This window comes from Juglans microcarpa x Juglans regia, chromosome 2D (assembly GCF_004785595.1).
Source record: "Juglans microcarpa x Juglans regia isolate MS1-56 chromosome 2D, Jm3101_v1.0, whole genome shotgun sequence".
Lineage (NCBI taxonomy): Eukaryota > Viridiplantae > Streptophyta > Magnoliopsida > Fagales > Juglandaceae > Juglans > Juglans microcarpa x Juglans regia.
In genome coordinates, this window is record NC_054596.1 from 246014 (window position 1) to 264933 (window position 18920).

The 18920-nt window shown below is 37.5% G+C and overlaps 2 protein-coding genes across 2 annotated transcripts in view; both read left to right on the forward strand.

Annotated features, from left to right (window-relative positions):
* Window positions 1-15492, forward strand: part of LOC121249070 (alpha-mannosidase At3g26720-like) — a 28273-nt gene extending 12781 nt beyond the window's left edge. The window contains exons 13-29 of the mRNA XM_041147728.1: window positions 4737-4802; window positions 4909-4965; window positions 5547-5766; window positions 5889-6028; window positions 6284-6352; window positions 6477-6536; window positions 6652-6723; window positions 7736-7783; window positions 7891-8010; window positions 8418-8483; window positions 12341-12453; window positions 12584-12668; window positions 13028-13138; window positions 13211-13306; window positions 14030-14077; window positions 15014-15082; window positions 15174-15492. Of these exons, the coding sequence (XP_041003662.1) occupies window positions 4737-4802; window positions 4909-4965; window positions 5547-5766; window positions 5889-6028; window positions 6284-6352; window positions 6477-6536; window positions 6652-6723; window positions 7736-7783; window positions 7891-8010; window positions 8418-8483; window positions 12341-12453; window positions 12584-12668; window positions 13028-13138; window positions 13211-13306; window positions 14030-14077; window positions 15014-15082; window positions 15174-15389 (1656 nt within the window). The 3' untranslated portion in view covers window positions 15390-15492. The remainder of the gene's footprint in view (window positions 1-4736; window positions 4803-4908; window positions 4966-5546; window positions 5767-5888; window positions 6029-6283; window positions 6353-6476; window positions 6537-6651; window positions 6724-7735; window positions 7784-7890; window positions 8011-8417; window positions 8484-12340; window positions 12454-12583; window positions 12669-13027; window positions 13139-13210; window positions 13307-14029; window positions 14078-15013; window positions 15083-15173) is intronic.
* Window positions 15493-17280: 1788 nt separating this feature from the next.
* LOC121249071 (probable alpha-mannosidase At5g13980) overlaps window positions 17281-18920 on the forward strand; it is a 35499-nt gene continuing 33859 nt past the window's right edge. Inside the window, 3 exon segments of the mRNA XM_041147729.1 lie at window positions 17281-17917; window positions 18124-18207; window positions 18805-18893. Of these exon segments, the coding sequence (XP_041003663.1) occupies window positions 17717-17917; window positions 18124-18207; window positions 18805-18893 (374 nt within the window). The 5' untranslated portion in view covers window positions 17281-17716.

Below are 18920 nucleotides of genomic sequence, written 5' to 3' on the forward strand. Positions count from 1 at the left end.
CCTAAGTAAGTACAAAAGAAACTCCTAGTTAAGATAATCATATGCCTCTTCCATATACAGTTTTACAAGATTACCAGAGTCGTCCGATCTGATTCTACTTTCCAAACACTCATTAGCTATTAAAACCGAATCAAGAATTTGTCTTCTCCTCACAAATGCATTGTGAGATTTGAAAATAATATTTTCCATCACCACACTCGTACAGTTAGCTAGTACCTTAGAAATAATCTTGTAAACCCCATTGACCAAACTAATAGGCCGAAAATCCCTCATTTCCACAGCCCCCACCTTTTTAGGAATAAGTGTAATAAATGTAGCATCAAGATTTTTCTCAAATTTCATAAACAAATGAAATTCAAGAAAACCATCATAATATCCTCTCGCACAATGTCCCAATATGCTTGAAAAAAAGCTATAGAAAAAACATCTGGGCCCGGAGCTTTATCCCTCGCCATTCTCTAACCACATCAAGTACTTCCTCTTTTTCAAAAGCTCCATCCAACCACTTTGCAGTAAGCTGGTCAGTGGGCTAAAAAACCAGCCCATCCAACTTAGGTCTCCAAGAGTATTCATCCTGAAAAGGATTTTCATTAAAATTCACAATACGTTCCTTAATAGCCAAATGATCCTAATGAATACAATCACCTGCATGAAGAACCTCAATGGCGTTATTTCTTCGATGAGAGTTCGCCATTTGGTGAAAAAACTTGGTACACTTGTCGTCTTCCTTCAACCAAAGAGTCTGAGATTTCTGCCTCCAAGAAATTTTCTCCATAAGAGTAATCTTCTCTAAATCAGCAACCACTCATCTTTTTTCTCTTCTTATCCTCAACTGAAATCTCCCCCAACAACGCCCGTTCCTCCAAAAACTGCAGCTGTTCCAAGAGATGCTTCCTCTGACTTTCCACATTCCCAAAAACCTCCACATTCCCAAAGGCCTCCAGAGTCGATTTCTTCAAGTCTTGTTTTAAAGTTTTGAGTTTTCCAGCCAAAATAAAACTTGAGGTATCAGAAAAATAGTATGAAGAGCAACAAATCCTCACCCTATCCACAAAATCATCATCCTCCACCATATATTTTCAAATTTAAAGTACCTATGCCCTACATTAATGCCCCCACAATCCAAGATAATGGGGTAATTATCCGAACATAACCTCGGAAGCTTCTTCTGACGTAAATCAGGAAAATGAGCTTACCAAGAAGAAGAAACCAAAAATCTGTCCAGTCTAGACCATGTCCTCCCATTAGACCACGTAAAGTCCCCACCCACCATAGGTAAATCAATAAGGTCCAGCTCAAAAATAAGATCCGAAAAAACTGCAATTGCAGGAGAAGTATGAGAATCCCCCATACGATCACTAGGAAACCTAGTAGTGTTGAAATCCCCCCTAAAACACCAAGGAAGGTCCCACCAACAGCAAAGACCCGCCATTTCATCCCACAAAATTCTCCTACTACCATCCAAATTAGGGCCATAAACACCCTCAATAGCCCATTCGAAACCATCATCCACATTCTTAAAATGATAAGCCACCACAAATTCTCCCACATAATGTTCTATTTATTCCACAACCGTTCTATCCCACATAACAATGATGCCTCCCAAAGCCTCGTTCAAAACTAATGCAACCCACCCCACATAATGACAACTCCACAAACTATTTACAATAGTTTGATTTAATAAACTTCAATTTGGTTTCTTGATAGCAAAGTACATCAGCCCTCCACTTACGGATTAAATTTTACCTGGAGACGTTTTCGAAAATCATTTAGTCCCTGAACATTCCAAGAAATAATTTTTGGGAGATGCTTTGAAGACAAAGAATGTTCTTTGGGAGAACTTACGGATTTTCTCTTTAGTACTTTGTGTTTGTGGGCTAAGACTCTTGTATTGAATGATGAAATTTTTCAGAATTTGTATTAGCCTCTTTTTTGTTTTCTAGTGTGTAATAGGTATTTCCTTTGTATACATCCTGTGTACTTGGGTTTTGCCCATTCTTGGTAATAAAATTTCTTATTAACTATAAAAAAAAAAAAAAAAAAAAAAAAAACAGTTGGCAGCCTTCTCCTTGCCTTTGCCTCTATACATGCTCCCTTCCCTAGCATTATAGTTTATAGAACACGATAATCTCTTCAATTCCCTCTCCTTTTTGGAAGTAGATCTAGCAAATGATGGTTGACTAGCCTCAATAGTTGTAAGGAGAGCTCTGAATTGTTCCTCAAAACCATCGTAGGAGATCCCCACACGATCTTAATTTCATCCACCTTTCTCAACACCTAATTAGAGGAAAAATTAATCCATTCAATACCTGGAGGAATGGAATGTCAAAACACTCAGGAAATCAAGAATACCAAGAGAATATTTTTCGAAAAACTGACTCAATGTGTTCAGCCCACCTTCATTAACATAAAAACAATCTATACACGGAGTCTAACTGATTCATAATATTTAGCATCTATACATAGTAAGATAATCTGTACAGGTAATATTAACAGAGTCCTAAATTGTATAAATTCCTAAAATTGTATACAGTAACATTGAACATAAAGGATCATGATAGTAGAAGAGGGTGATTGCAGTGAGGGGTTGTGGGCATATGCCCCTGGGTTCATCGAGAAGAGTGTTTATGGGGTTCCTTGTACCCAGTTCAACAACTCTAACTAGTAGATGGTTCTCGCTGGAGGGGAAGGATATGTGTTTTGAGAATCTGGTGAGCCCTTATGACTTGCCTTGAGCCACCATAACTTTGTTGCGACGAAGAAAATGAGGGACTTGACTCCTCTCTAATCTCCTTAAAGAGAGATTCATTCTTTCTAACCAAGGAAACTGAAGAAGACATCATCAACCCTACCACCGGAAAAGACCTCGACGCCGGAGTACCCCTATAAGAGTCGCTGAATGTAGTCGACTCTTTCTATGTTGACGACATAGCCATCGGAGCTGTTGATTGTTTGGGCTGAACCACCATGCAATTTGGGCTCTTTGGTGTTGATTCTTTACCCGCCGCTTCACGGGCCTGACCTTATTTCCTTTGTCCAGCCCAATAACATCGGTATTATTAACAACATTAAGCCCAATAGACGCCTTAGGACTCTTGATTCATGACCTAAGACCATTAACAGGCCCAATGCCCCATCTACCTTCTTCAGCAAAGTTTTGAACTTCTCCTTCCCGCCAATTATCTCTGCCCAAATATCCCAGAGTGACCTCCAACCTTCTGCAGCACCTCGGAAGGCCAGCCATTGTCATCGCCTACTCTACTATTACGCAGGGGCACACCTTCCAGAATTACCTTACTATTTCTTCCTTCCTGCACAATCTCATCCTTCTGATAAGCACCATCGCCGCCATTCTGGTGTGAACCAATCGACCCAACCACCGGCTTCATCAACATCAACAAATATGAAACTTCACGAGGAGATGAAACACCTCTGCTGGAAGTGCCCTTGACAGCCTCTTTCCCTCTGAATTCCCATGTAACACACTGTCACCACCACTTTTGATCGCCACTCTATTCTCAGAAACAGAAACAGAGGGTTGAAAACCAACCATCTCTCGCATTTTCCTCACAAAACCAGCCCATCCACTCCCTTTCCAACCTTCTGGGATCACAATAATACCCTTCCCAGCCTCGGTACCGTACTCAACCAATTTCACAAAACTTCCAAATGAGTTGTGGCATTGACTTCCTGTTTTTCTCAGAAATGCAAAAAATATTACCACCTTTCCTGAGAAAAATAACAGCTCCGCTTTGACCCAAAGACTTCACTCCGTAGTCAAACTTACTAAGAATAAGCTCCAATCACCGAAAGAGAAAAAAATAAAACAAGAAAGAAGAGAAGGAATGTGATGGAAAAAATAGAAAGATTAAGGATTATTCTTGGCGAGAAGCGCCGGGTATAGGAAGATGAAGAGTCATGAGAGAGAGAAAGGACCCTGGAAAATAATTGTATAGGAAAGATATATATGGTTTGACTAATAATTTGACATTAAGGTGCAGTTTGGATAGTGAGATGAGATGAGATGATTTTAGATGAAAGTTGAAAGTTGAATAAAATATTGTTAGAATATTATTTTTTAATATTATTATTGTTTTGAGATTTAAAAAGTTGAATTGTTTATTATATTTTGTGTGGGAATTTGAGAAAGTTGTAATGATGAGATGAAACACTTTCACTATCCAAATGGGGCAAAGTATGTGGTTGATCTTATAAGTAGTTCATATTAATTCCATCTTTCTTATGCTTACTTATCAAAAAAAAAAAAAAAAATCATCTTTCTTATGCTTATCTCCTGCAACATAAACTCTGGGTTTATTTCATGTTCATTTTTTTTGTGAATGTGAGCATGCACTTTATACTAAAATACAGTGCCTTAAAAAATGTTTGATATATAGAATAAACAACCAGATCTATAAATTTAGATGTTAGTATCTGTTGGGATGGAATGTGTTATGTAATTATAATAACTCCCCTCCACAAACTTATCATGTATAAGAGTTTCATTCAAGTATTCTAAGAAGATATTCATGAAAGGCAGAAAAAGGTCATTGAAATGCTCTGCTCTGGCTTTCATGCAAAAATTTTCATGAAGAGTACAGATATGACTAATGATGTTTATTGTCATTCTTGAATTTCATTCAACACTGTAGTTGAGAACCATTTTACTTTTTTTTAGTTCACATAGTTTCAAATGTTCTGCTAATTCCTTTCACATGGAATTTCATACTTGGCAGTGTCCTCTTCTTAATATAAGTTACTGTCCTCCATCGGAAGCTTTATTGTTGGATGAGAAAAGCATGGTAACGTATCATTTTATTTTAAATTATTTCACTTTCCCTTGCATTAAAGATTAGGCCCGGGATCTTGGATATTTGTATGTCGTCTTATTTTCTATCTCCACTGCAGGTGGTTGTTGTTTACAATCCCTTAGGATGGAGGAGGGAGGAAGTAATACGAATTCCTGTGAGTGCTTTAAATCTTCAATGTTCTCTCTCTCAAAAATCTCGTTCCTTAATAGGTTTAATCAATTGCTCCACATTTTTTTATTATTCTATACATTTTTGTTCATCCTTTGTATATCTTAATTGCGATTGTATGTGTGGAAGCTTCTTTTCTTAAGCTTAATGATTCTGATCTTTGCACCTTATCGATATTGCTCCGTGACACTTGAAGCTCCCCAAATAGTTCATGGTGATAGGTTTCATATGACATAAAAATCAAACCTTTATTTGATAAGTTTCATTGTTTTATGTGACCATCTAGAAATGAAACACAGTTGCTCTATGTATTCACTCGGTTAAATGTGTGCACACACAGCTCCTCCACATAAATAAAGATACTAAAAAACATTTACAAATTCAATTTACGTGAGGAGCTGTGTGCGCACACATGAACGTAATATTGAATAGCACTCATTCAAAATCATGTACAAATTCTTCTGTTTATAATTATAGCTATCACTAAAAAACATAGCACTCATTCAAAATCTTAAGAATTTAAAGTTCAGTTATATTATAGCTGACTGCAAATTGAACTTGCTACAGGTTTCTTCTGAGAAAGTTTTTGTTCATGATTCTGATGGGAAGGATATTGAATCTCAGCTCCTACCTTTATCAAATGCCACTTTGAGTATAAGAAATTACTATGTCAAAGCATATACGGGTAAATCCACCAATGGAGCGCTCAAGTATTGGCTTGCATTTTCAGCATCTGTATCACCTCTTGGTTTCAGCACTTACATTGTCTCAAGTGCAAAACAGACAGGTTAGGCACCTGTTTTCAGTCCAGTACATATTCATAGAAAAGGAGGACTACTTAAGGAAACCATGGTTCCAGGTTACTGACATATAATATTACGTCCCATCTTCCCATTTTCTGAAATAAAGGTCCTAGTTCCACCATTTCAATGGTATACACATCAGAAGGAAGCACAGATAATACCATAGAAGTGGGGCAAGGCAGTTTGAAGCTACTTTATTCTGTAGACGAAGGAAAACTTACTCATTATGTTAATAGCAGAAATCAGGTATACTCTGCTGTGGATGGTTTAGTTTCACAGTGCTCTGATATACTGTTGATTTGACTTTGTCTTTGCCGTGGGATATGTTGCATCACAGTATGCTTTGAAGCTTATGATCTAGAAATTGAAAAGGACGATTAAGTTTAATTATCGTGCTATCATAGGTTGAGATGCTTTTTTTTTTTTTTTTCCTCTGTATGTTCTTGAATGATGGATGTATTCTTACAACTTTTTATATCACTCCTCCCCTCATTACTGTAGGTCATGGCATTAGCTGAGCAATCATACAGTTATTACTTCGGAAATGATGGAACCGATAAAGATCCTCAGGTAGGCAAATCTAAATATATCAAAGCTTAAATTTATTGTAAGATCATTCAATTTCTCTTTCTTCATATCTAGAAAGAAAGCTGTGACATTTATCATCATTTTTATATTTTGCCTGTCTCTGAAGGCTTCTGGGGCATATGTCTTCCGCCCGAATGGTACATTTCTGATAAAACCTGAACACCAGGTAATCATGTTCTCTCAATATCTTACAAATTTTAAATTTATTAATAAACATCTCTTGGCATAAATATTGCCTAGAATGCCTGCTTGATTGCAAGCCAATATTATGCTTGTTCCAGGTTCCTTTAACTATTTTCCGGGGTCCAATATTGGATGAAGTACACCAACAAATCAGCCCATGGATATCTCAGGTTGTTTACTTGGCAAAAGAGTGCACACACAGTGATGCGCCAACTTTTGTCTTAAACCTTATTATTTTTACCTCTGAAATATACAGTGCCTTGATTTGATTATCTCATGCAATCAAATGATAGTGAAAAATCATTGTCTTTGTCTAAAATCATATCTAAAGAGCTTGGTGATGATGTCAAATGTGTGAAGATGCAGCTGCATATCTTTTACATTAGAGTTATTGAGTCTAGAGAGAGACACCAACATGCATGGCTTGAAGGTGCTCTTGCAGTAGTACGTCTGTCGGGAGAACTATGGCAATGCAATACATCTGTTGGATGGGAGTGCCATTTACCTAGGTTGTTGTGGATGGTACATAAGAGCTGTAGACTGGTTAATGGTTAATGGTTGATATGGACTTGATCAGTTGTGTATGAACTTCTTGTTTTGTATGATTCTGTGGACTGGTTAGATGGTGTTTCGGAAGTCTGTGGAGCTGACTTAGGCTTACTTCCATGGTTGTCTTCAATTTAGTTGTATTTTTGTGTGGGCCACAGGTGAGGGTTTTTTGGAGAGGCTGAAAATTATGTGTAGATGTCTCAAAATAGCCATAGTCGAAAATGCTGCATGTGGTTTCACCTGTGAATTTTCAGCTATTATTTCTTGTAATTTTGTTGGTAATTATAGAAATGTGAGATAAAATACCCAAGTGCTTTAATTAGTCCTATTATTTTTAGGGGCCATTAGACTAGGAAAATTTCCCCTTAAGGTGCACTTGCGGAAAACTCCTTGCTAAGGGCCTGTGCACCCCCGGGATTAGTTGGGAATTTATTTCCGGACACCCGGTGTCAATAATTTAAAAAAAAGAAGAGATCAGACAGTTGTATTAGATCCTGATACATTTATATACTACTTTCTTTCTGAATATATTTTTGAACAATAACATTATGCAGACAAAGAATCAGTTTTTTCTCCCACCTACAGATTCTTTTGCCTTCCACTTCCATAATATAATACTGCTTGTGTGCACAGATTACCAGAGTATTCAAGGGAAAGGAGCATGCTGAAGTTGAATTCAGTGTAAGTTAACCTCTATTGTAAATTGATTGATTTTTGCATTTTTGTGTGGCTTTTATGTGGCTGTGAAATCATTTGATGTTTGATTTGTTTATGTGCATGACTTATAGATTGGGCCCATACCTGTGGATGATGGGATTGGGAAAGAAATCACAACCCAGATTAGAACAACAATGAAGACCAATAAGACATTCTACACAGATTCTAATGGACGTGATTTCATCAAACGTGTATGTCAATACTTACTATCTGCTGGGATTTGTTTTCTTGAAGTAAAATTTAGCTGCATTACTGATGATTGGAACAATGTGAATTTAGACTAATACTTGTATCTTCTGCATCTTACTGCCAACACTTAAAGTCTCTTGTTTTTTTTCTTTTTCCCCGCGGGGGTGGGGAGGATTTGGCCCAAGGAATAACTAGAATACGTGAACTTAAGATCTTTATGGTCATTAAGAATGAAAATTATAACTAGAATACGTGAACTTAAGATCTTTATGGTCATTAAGAATGAAAATTTCAATGGAGATATTTGGAAGAGAAACTTACAGGATAAGCTTGATTGAAAAGCACGGAGTATTATTATATTATTAACCTTTCTTTTGGCTTTAACTTTATACTTCTGATTGATTTGCAGGTTCGAGATTTCAGGACAGACTGGGACCTGCAAGTGAACCAACCTGTAGCTGGAAATTATTTCCCGGTATTTTTCTTCCCCCACAGGAAAATGGTGGAGATTTTTTTTTTTTTTTTGGAGGGGGGAGAGTAAATCTCATAAATAAACTATGCAAACATTAGTGCAACCTGCTCGTACTGGATTAACAAATCAATAACTCACAAAGACAGACAAAGAATAAAACAGTGATAAGCTTATAACAAGAAATAAAATGCTGATAAAACAGTGTACAGCCTTAAAATTCTTTGTTTCTCATCAGATTTCATTTGAACTTTTTAGTTTTGCACAACAGATACCAATGTCTTTTGAATGCTGCATCACTAACAAACATAAGAAGAATCTGAAAAAATTATGGAGCTTCTGCAAGGGTTATTCTGCAAAGGCATTAATCCTTAAAATAATGTTGCAATATCTCCTATTGCTGTCTTCACCAGAGCAAGCGCAAATGCTTGGAAAATAAAACTTGCAAAGGACCATATTCTCTGTACTCTTCCAAATCCCGCAATCATTAAGGCTACACAGCCACCGCAAAAATACGCTGTCATAGGCCTCAAACCCAGTCATGACATAGCGAAAACACAAAACCATGACAAAGTTTGACCACAACCATCCACCTCATTATCATTGTATGAGGCAACCACATTACCGATGTGTGAGGCTGCCACATTTTAAAGACACATGGCTGGACCCAACCAATTATAGAACATCGGTAAACCAAGCACCTCCAGCCAAACATGCCCTTTTGAAGGACAAACAACCAAACCCAAAGATTTGGCCACACCAACGTCAAAGAGAGACAACAGAGTGCATGCACAAACCATTGAAACCCACACACTACCTCATGACTCTGACTGAAACCCAGACACAACCCATAAACCTGATAGATCCATCCTGTCTGGTTTGGGAACTGTTGCAGTGGGTTCTCGTGGGGAGAAAATGCTGCCTTCTTGGTGAGATTGATTGATAGAGGATGCTAGAAAATTTTTAACACATGAATTTTTACTTTCGCATTCCATCTTGTTATCTACACTTCCAATCGACTTGAAAATGTGGAATGATGAAAAATTTGGGAAGATTGATGATCAAAGGAAGATTCTTTTTGAGGAGCTTTCTTGCTTTGATGAAAAGGAGACTGCCGGGGTTCTTTCGGATGAGGAGAAGGCAAGGAAGCATGTTGTTGCGGCTGATTTGGAAAAACTTACTCTCATGGCGACAAAAGTCTCGGGCCCTTTGGTTGAAGGAAGGGGACAGGTGTTCCAAATTTTTTCAGAATGGCTAATTCTCATAGAAGATTTAATGCCATAGAGGTGCTGCATTCGGAAGGAAATGCTCTTTTGGACAGATCTGAAATTAAGGAACATGTACCCTTTTTTGATAAACTTCTTATGGAGCAATTCCCTTGGAGACCTAAGTTTGATGGGTTGGCTTTTGGCTTGATTTACCAGTCGTGTGCTGATTGGTTGGAGAGGATGTTTGAAGAGGAAGAGGTGCATAATGTGTTAAGAGGAATGGACGATGATAAAGCACCGGGACCAAATGGATTTTCAATGGGTTTTTTTTTTTTTTTTTTTTTTTTTTTTTTTTTTCAGGTTTGTTGGGACTATTGAGGATGTTATGAAGGTTTTTGTTGAATTTCATTCGTATATGAAATTTGAGAAAAGCCTTAATGCAACTTTCATAGCCAAAGAAGGCCGAGTCTGTGGAGGTGAAAGATTTTCGTCCCATCAGTCCTGTGAGTGGAGTGTATAAGATCATCTCCAGGATTCTTGCCAATTGCATGAGCATGGTTATGGAGAAGATTGTTTCGAAGCCACAAAATACATTTTTTAAGGGGAGACAAATTCTTGATTCGGTACTAATTGCAAATTAATGTTTGGATAGTAAAATAAGATCCGGTGTTCCAGATATTCTCTACAAACTAGATATGGAGAATGCCTATGATCATGTTAATTGGGACTTTTTGGTTTATATTCTTGGTAAATTTAGTTTTGGGGAGAGGTGGTGCAATTGGATGAAGCATTGCGTCACTATTGCTAGATTTTGGTGCTAGTTAATGGTACTCCAGAGGGTTTATTCAACAGTTCCCGTAGTTTAAGACAAGGAGATCCTCTATCTCCCTTTCTCTTTGTTTTAGTTATGGATGTGTCAAGCAGAATGTTGGAGGCAACGGTGGATGAGTCTTTTTTGTCTGGTTTTTCAGTGGGTGGTTCTTCATTTGGGAGTGTCAATGTATCTCATCTTCTCTTCGTTGATGATACTTTAATTCTTTGTGAGCCGAATCCTAATTAGATGCATTCATTGAGAGCTCTTTTGCTTTGCTTTAAAGCCGTTTCTGGCCTTAAGGTGAATTAGTCTAAATCTGAATTGGTTCCAGTTGGCTTGGTAAATCATATTGGAGATTTGGCTGAAATCTTGGGTTGTAAGGTGTCGTCTTTGCCTATGAAGTACCTTGGTATTCCATTGGGGGCCCCTCATAAATCAAAGGTAATATAGGATGGTTTTATTGAAAAGATCGAGAATAGATTGACTGGTTGGAAAAGGATATATCTATCTAAAGGGGGAAGAATCGCTTTAAGTAAGAGTACTTTATCTAATCTCCCTATGTATTTTATATCTTTTTTCCCAGTACCTACTGGTGTGGCTAAGAGAATGGAAAATATCTTTCGCACTTTCTTGTGGGGGAGGCTTGGGAGATGAGAAAAAGTCCCATTTGATTAAATGGGACAAGATTTGTACCCCTCTATCTTGTGTAGGTTTGGGGATAAGAAAGCGAAAGCCGAGTATTTTCAATAACGCATTACTTGGGAAATGGTTGTGGTGGTACCGTCAAGAAAGAGATGCTTTATGAAGGATCATTGTTGATGCTAGATTTGGGAGAATTTGGGGAGGTTGGAACTCAAATGAAGTGCAAGGAGCGTATTGTGTGGGAGTATGGAAATTTATTAGGAATGGTTGGGAGGGTTTCATTCGTAATATCATATTTGTGGCGGGTTGAGGAACCAAGGTTAGATTCTGGTTTGATGTCTGGTGCAGAGATGTTGCTTTAAAGGAGGTTTTCCCTTCTCTTTTCAGAATTGCATTGAATAAGGAAGCTTCTGTAGCTGAATACATGGACACTTCGAATGGCCTGGTGCAGTGGAATGTGAGATTCATTAGAGCTGTTCAAGATTGGGAAGTGGTGGATATTTCTGATTTTTACAGCACCTTGTATGCATTGAACTTGGAGTGTGGTGGGGAGGATGAATTGCTGTGGATTCACCCCAGGAACAAGAATTTCTTAGTCAAATCCTTATACAATATTATGTCAATCCATTCATCTGCTCTTTTTCCTTGGAAGTGCATTTGGAAAAGCAAAGTGCCCCCAAAAGTTGCTTTTTTTGGCTGGCTGGCCTCTCATGGGAAAAATTTGACCATTGATAAGTTGAGGAAGCGTGGTATTTTTATTATGGATTGGTACTTTATGTGTGAAAGGAATGGTGAATCGGCGGAGGCGGATCATCTTCTAGCTGGTTTGCTTACATGCCTTTTTTGCCTTTTGAGGAATGAAAAATGCTAAATGTACTTAAGAAAAGCTTACAAAAAACTTACTTCTTCACATGTCAGTTATTGATAACTTCTTCACATGTCAGTTATTGATATGTTGAAAATCATAAAATTTGAAATTCAAAAGAAAACTAACAAAATGAGTCTTATAAGTAAAAGTGTAAGTAAAATTGTAAGTACATGTAATACTACTCTTTGAGGAATACATGGTCTAAAGCACCGAGTGTCTTTTGGAAGCATGCAAAGAGAACTCTCTATACATAATCTTAGTTTGATTTTTATTTTGATTGTTCCTTTGCTTAAAAAAGTTTTCTTGTTTTAATCCTTCTCTGTCACTCCAGATCAATCTTGGAATTTATGTGCAAGATAGCAGCATGGAATTCTCGGTATTGGTGGACCGCTCAGTGGGAGGAACCAGCTTAGTGGATGGCCAAATAGAGCTGATGCTCCATAGGTTTCTTATATGTTTCACTGCTTTCAACAATGGTCAATTATTCTGTACTTTTATTCTATGGTTATCCATTTGACTTGTATAATTGATTTCTTGTATTGTCATGATCTCAATATGCTTCTCTGTTCCATAGGAGGTTGCTTCATGATGATTCAAGAGGTGTCGGTGAGGCATTAAATGAAACAATTTGTGTCTTAGACAAATGCGAAGGTTTAACCGTAAGCTATCTAACCATTTTCATACAAACATGCGATAGTCTATCATTATTTTTTCCCACCTGCTCATGTTGTCATGTGGTCAGTTTGGAAGGATCTCTACTAGTCATGGTTTTTGGATTCTGTATATCATTACAAGACATTGCCTTCCGGGCTTTGCCCAGATAAATGTATTAATTTATGCTCAATTATATAACAGAATGTCAGACTGTCTTCTGTTTGGTTTCAATTATTTAAAACATTATCTAAAGGTGCTGTGATGGGCAGCAACTCGCTGTATGAACAACACCCCCCCCCGGCGGGGGCCAGGGCGGTGTGGCATTGCAGCTGTCACCTATTATTGATGTATGGCCATATTGCAGATCCAGGGGAAATTTTATCTCAGAATTGATCATATAGGAGAAGGTGCCAAGTGGCGTCGAACAGTGGGCCAGGAGATATACTCCCCACTTCTCTTGGCGTTTACTGAGCAGGTGAAAGAGAACTCTTGACTTTGACTAGGTGCCATGGCCAGAGTCTTAAGTGAACAGTTTTTCTTTTCGCAGGATGGAAATAATTGGATAAACTCCCACGTATCTTCTTTCTCAGCGATTGATCCTTCCTATGCTTTACCAAATAACATTGCAGTGATAACTCTCCAGGTAATGAGAAAATTCATTTATGAAAACTTTTTTTTTTGACAAGTAACAGATTATATTTACTTATAAAAAAAAAAATAGAATAGGCATAGCTGAGTACACAGGATATATACAAGAGTTTACACCTAGTTAAGATAAAGAAATAGAAACAAGAAAATCATGAAAATTTAGGCCATTACAATCTACGGCATTTGCCCATAGGAACAAAGTTTTAACCAAGAACAATCTAATTTCCTCCAATGTTCGCTCCTTATCTTCAAAAGTTCGATCATTTCTTTCCTTCCATAGGCACCAAAGAATACATATAGGAACCATTTTCCACACAACTGTGATTTGTGGAATTTCGCCCAAATTCTTCCAACTAGCCAGGAGTTCAACCACTGTAGCAGGCATAACCCAGGCTAACTCCAATCTTCTAAAGACATCATCCCATGGCGATTTAGCAACCTCACAAGATGATCCACAGTCTCACCATTCTTTCTGCACATACAGCACCAGTCTGCAACAATCACCCGGCTTTTTCGCAAGTTATCCATAGTCAAAATCTTGCCCAAAGAAGTAGTCCAAGCGAAAAAGTTCGCCTTATTTCTCCAAGTACTTTTCCATGGAAAGCTATTGTGCTGTGGATTGATGAGGGTCTATGAAAACTTCTTGCAAGTTCATTCCCATTAATGTTTAGGAGAAGAAGGAGATAAGTATAATTTTCTTAATTTCTTGATATTTCAGGAGCTTGAAAATGGAAAAGTACTTCTTCGGCTGGCTCATTTGTATGAGGTGTGTCTATCTGCTTATATGGCTAAAACTTGTTGCCTCTCTGAGTGTATACCAACTTAACATGATTTTCTTGGTTAACCTTAAGTGCTTTGAATAATGGATTTACCAACAAGATTTGCTTTTTAAGTTGGTGTATTACATTGCTCCATGTGAGTTCCTTATTGTGGAATGAGTCACGAGAATACTTTCCTATTGAAACCATGATCTGATGTCATTTTTTTATCCAACTTTATTGTCTTTTCCATGCTTATGCACCTATATACACACGTGCTTGGGATGCGTGCATCTCTGGTGTCCTTTGGTCTATCTTGTCAGCATGGTCAGAAAGTTTGGTCCCGTTTGTATACCTAGAATATCTCAGTATATCTGTGAATAATAGTGAAATTGTTTGAGTTAAGATGTTTTATTGAGTTTTGGAAATGAGAAAAAAAATTGAACAAAAATATTATAAAGTTAAAAAATTATTTGAATATAAATTTTTAATATTATTTTTGTTTTGAAATTTAAAAAGTTGTATTGTTTTTTATTTTTATTTTGGAATTTGGAAAAATTATAATGATTAGGTAATGATTAGTTGAAATTTTGAGATTGAAAAATATTTTGTATTTAGTGACGTTTGAGAAGTAAAATCTGAGAATACTTTAGAATAATTGTATTGCCAAATGGACCCTTAATCTCCTATCTAACATCATTTTGCAAGTTTCTTCATTCGTCTTTTATTGAGAACTGTTTTTGCACTTTCGCTGTTGAGGAACTTTGAATTGGCAATCGCCGGAAATCGAGGTAGCCTTCTGTCACTGTTTTGAAACTGTCTAGGTCTTGCAAAAGAAGCAAAAAATGGAACACGTTGCCCTGTTTCGACAGTTTTAGTTGAATATTATCTATGTTTTGGTATTCTACTCATATGCCTCGGTGGGTATTTGATGTGTTCAAAAGATTGGAGAGGACAAGGACTATTCAGTGATGGGTATTGTGGAGATGAAGAAGCTGTTTCCAAACAGGAAGGTAAGTACAATATTGTGCATGACTCTAAAACTGCTCTAATCATTGACAAACCTGCCTTAATTCATATGTTCCTTTTTATATTCCTTTTCAGATAAATAAAGTGACAGAGATGAGTTTATCAGCCAATCAAGAAAGAGCTGAGATGGAGAATAAAAGGCTTGTCTGGAAAGTAGAAGGCCCTGCGGAAGAACTCAAGGTGGTAAGGGGAGGACCCGTTGACCCTGTAGAGCTAGTGGTGGAACTTGCCCCAATGGAAATCCGCACTTTCTTTATTGACTTTGATTACCTCAAAATGTATGGTTCCTGAAGCAGAAGCTTTGGCCTATGTATTCGGCCGCGGGTAACAGAAGATCAATTTTATTTTTATTATTGTTAGAAAAATTCTAAACGAAAGCTGGTTTTATTTTCTACATCAGGCATCGGTCTAATTTTTCTACCTCACGTTTCGGTTTGAAACAAAAAACATACCCACATCTTGCCTCCCCCTGTCCCCCAAAAACCCATCTCTGGAAAGACTTAGATGCAAAGAACTTCCCCCACCCCACTGCGAAGCCGCCTCGCTGCCCCTCACCGTGAAGCCGTCACCTACCCCTCTCTGAGATACAAATACTCAATCTTTTCCTAGTTTCCTACATTTTGTCGTCAACCAAACACTATCCACATAAACCCATGAATCCGCTAAAGCGGAAGAAAATAACCATCGAATTGGAAAAGGTTTCGAAGAGTGCAAAGGTCAAGTTCGGTGGTAAGATCTGAAGGGGGAGGATTGAATACAAATATTGTATCTCTAAGAAAGCAAAGAAGTAACCAAGTAAAACCACAAATCTCAGTCCAAAAAAATTTTAAAAATCCAAATTTCTCAAGACAGGTGAAAAGAAATACTTGCATCGAATCAAAGAGAGGTACTCTGCTCTGTTTATGTGTGAAGAATCAAAGAGAGGTACTGCAAAAACGAGAGAACGGGAGAAAGGGGGCACTGCAAAAACGAGAGAAAGAGAGAAATGAGGCACGGCGAAAACGAGAGAAAGAGAGAATGATGGCACTGTGAAAACTAGAGAAAAACAGAAACAGTTCATTGCGAAAACGAGAGAAAGAGAGAAATGATTCACTGTGAAAAAAAAAAAGGACATTGCGAAAACGAGAGAAAATGGGAGGGAAAAGACGCGGGGAGGAAAAGAGAGAGAGAAAGGGAAAAAAATAAGGCCGTTGGGATTAAAATAGAATAAAAAACACATTTGCTGAATGAACAATTACCTTTTAAATTTGAAGGATCCTATAGATTTAGTGTAACTCAAAACTTCCCATCCATCCTTTTGATGAATTCAATGCAGTTGAATTTTATTAAAATTTATTATATTTTATATTTGATTAGGCTTTTAATGAAGTTAATGTCAATACTAAAAACACACTATAATTTCAGCGACAGTGGGAATGATAAGTATTAAATGGTACATTTTGGCAGGTAGTATGCGTCGTGAGCTTCCTAAATTCTGCCAACAACACCCCCCCCACCCCCCCCCCACCCCGGCCAAAAAAAAAAAATCCCGAATTGAATAATGGATCTCCCAAATGGATAAGAACAGTAACGTTTGCAATTCGCAACGACCAGTCGTGTCAAAGCCTTTTCTTCTTTTTTCAAATAAAATATGAACTCCCAATATCGAGTTGGCAGCGTGGAACTCTAATCTTGACCTTGTTTCATGTGACAGAAAATAATTGTATTCCACCTCTGTTGGGATTCTTGAATTTCTATATTTTTATGGTCTTCCTGATAATTAAGAAAATGTAATAAGGCCAGCCGTCTCCATAAGTATTAAAATTAAGGGTAGTAGTAAGCTTACTACTTTATTACTACTCTATTATTGTATTTTAAGTTTTTTTATTCTTTTATCAATTTCTTTTAAGTATTTTTTTAACATTCTTAATCATTAAAAAAAAATTAAAAAAATATATTATTTTATTAATACTTATTTTTTTAATCATTAAGTAAAATAAAAAATTAAAAAAAATTAAATAAATAAATAATAAATAAATTCATCCTATCATTATTCAAAGAGGATGGCAACATTTTTTTTTTTAAGATAAAGTATTTTTCAATTAATAAGTGTCTCACACGTGATGGGTACGTACTATTGTTTGTAATTTGCAAAGAAGATGGAAACCGAACCATCCATCCGTGAAGCTAGAGATCACGCTTTTTGTTTATTGTTTTTTGGTAATCGGCTACAGATCAAGGAATGCATGTGATGTGAGGGCACGCCCTTGCCTCCACTTTCTCCCGACTTATAAACTACAACCATTTACAGTCACGGGAATCGGACATTTTTTAACTCTACGCTTGTATCTCCAGTTCAGTCATGGCATCTCCAGTTCACTCCATGTCTCCATCTCCACAGCTCTGCCCGATACGGAGTTGACTAGTCTTTCTGAATCCTCTCCATAGGACGCTTGTAATTTGTGACTTGTGAGCCTTCATATCCATGCCAAACCCACCTTTTTCTGATCAATCACACATTCAACGACAGCAATCAAAGCCTGTGACCGAAAGTGAAACCTTGTTGCTATCTTTGTCTTGTTTCTTGTAAATCCTTCAAGCTTGGGCTAAAAAGCCTTCCCTTTAGAACTAGGCTTGTGATGGGCATCCTCCATGTGTTCTTTTGCCTTGTCCTTTTTGCTGGCGTTCTATGTACGGAATCCAATTTCATCGCATACAATACTTCTCAAAGCATAGTCCCCGGAAAGCTTAATGTCCATTTGGTTCCTCACACTCACGACGATGTTGGTTGGTTGAAGACCGTTGACCAGTATTACGTTGGCTCCAACAATTCCATCCAGGTCTCTCTCTCTCTCTCTCTCTGGGTTTGTGGGTGTTTGAGTTGAGTGATGATACAGTGACGGACGGATTCACGGACACAGGGCCAAGTACAGGCAAAATAATTTACTGTTCACGAGCACCGTCTGTGAATCCGTCTGCCTCTTGAGCATTTTCCGTTTGAGTTTGATCCACAATAACTAAGATTTGTTGTTTTTTGGCCGGTCAGGGGGCGTGCGTTCAGAATGTATTGGATTCTATGGTGTCTGCGCTGTTGGCTGACAAGAATCGAAAGTTTATCTATGTTGAGCAGGCAAGTTTGTTGGTCCATATTTATCGTTTCCGTCGCAACAGATTTACTTTTGTCTGGTTATTGACAAGAAGGAAACTAAAATTCTAAACTTTTGTCTACTGTCTTAGTGGATGGAAATCAAAACATTTTAATGGATAATGTGAGTTAAACTTTGCTGTTTCTTTTAGTTTTCTACATTTTCCCATCAAACAAACAAAGCGTCAAGGTTTTGTTGGTGGAGAATATGAAGAACGCAAAGGAGTATGGTGGACTTGCATATAGAGATAGGAGAATACGAATTGAGGACAGGAAAATTTATGAAAAGAAGACTCTTTTAATTGCCTTTCAATTATTCTCTATATTACCGATGCTCTCTTTCCTTTTCTCTTAGTTTTTTGATAGGTAAAAGGGGAAAATAACTTATAAATAGGGGCGCCCTTTTTCTCATTGTTAAAAACTGTAAAACAAGGAATTATGTATCCCAGTGTCTTGAACCTGTTCATGGGTTACCAACTTGTAATTAGATCATACCATTTGTTCATTATTGCCACCTACAGATTCGTCTTATATTGGGAAAATAGTATCTATATCACCTTTTCTCCTGCTTCATCAACTCAGGCATTTTTCCAACGATGGTGGAGAGATCAGAGTGAGACAGTCCAGGATGTGGTCAAGCGGCTGGTGAGCTCAGGTCAACTGGAGTTCATGTAATGCACAGTTCTATGTTAAATATA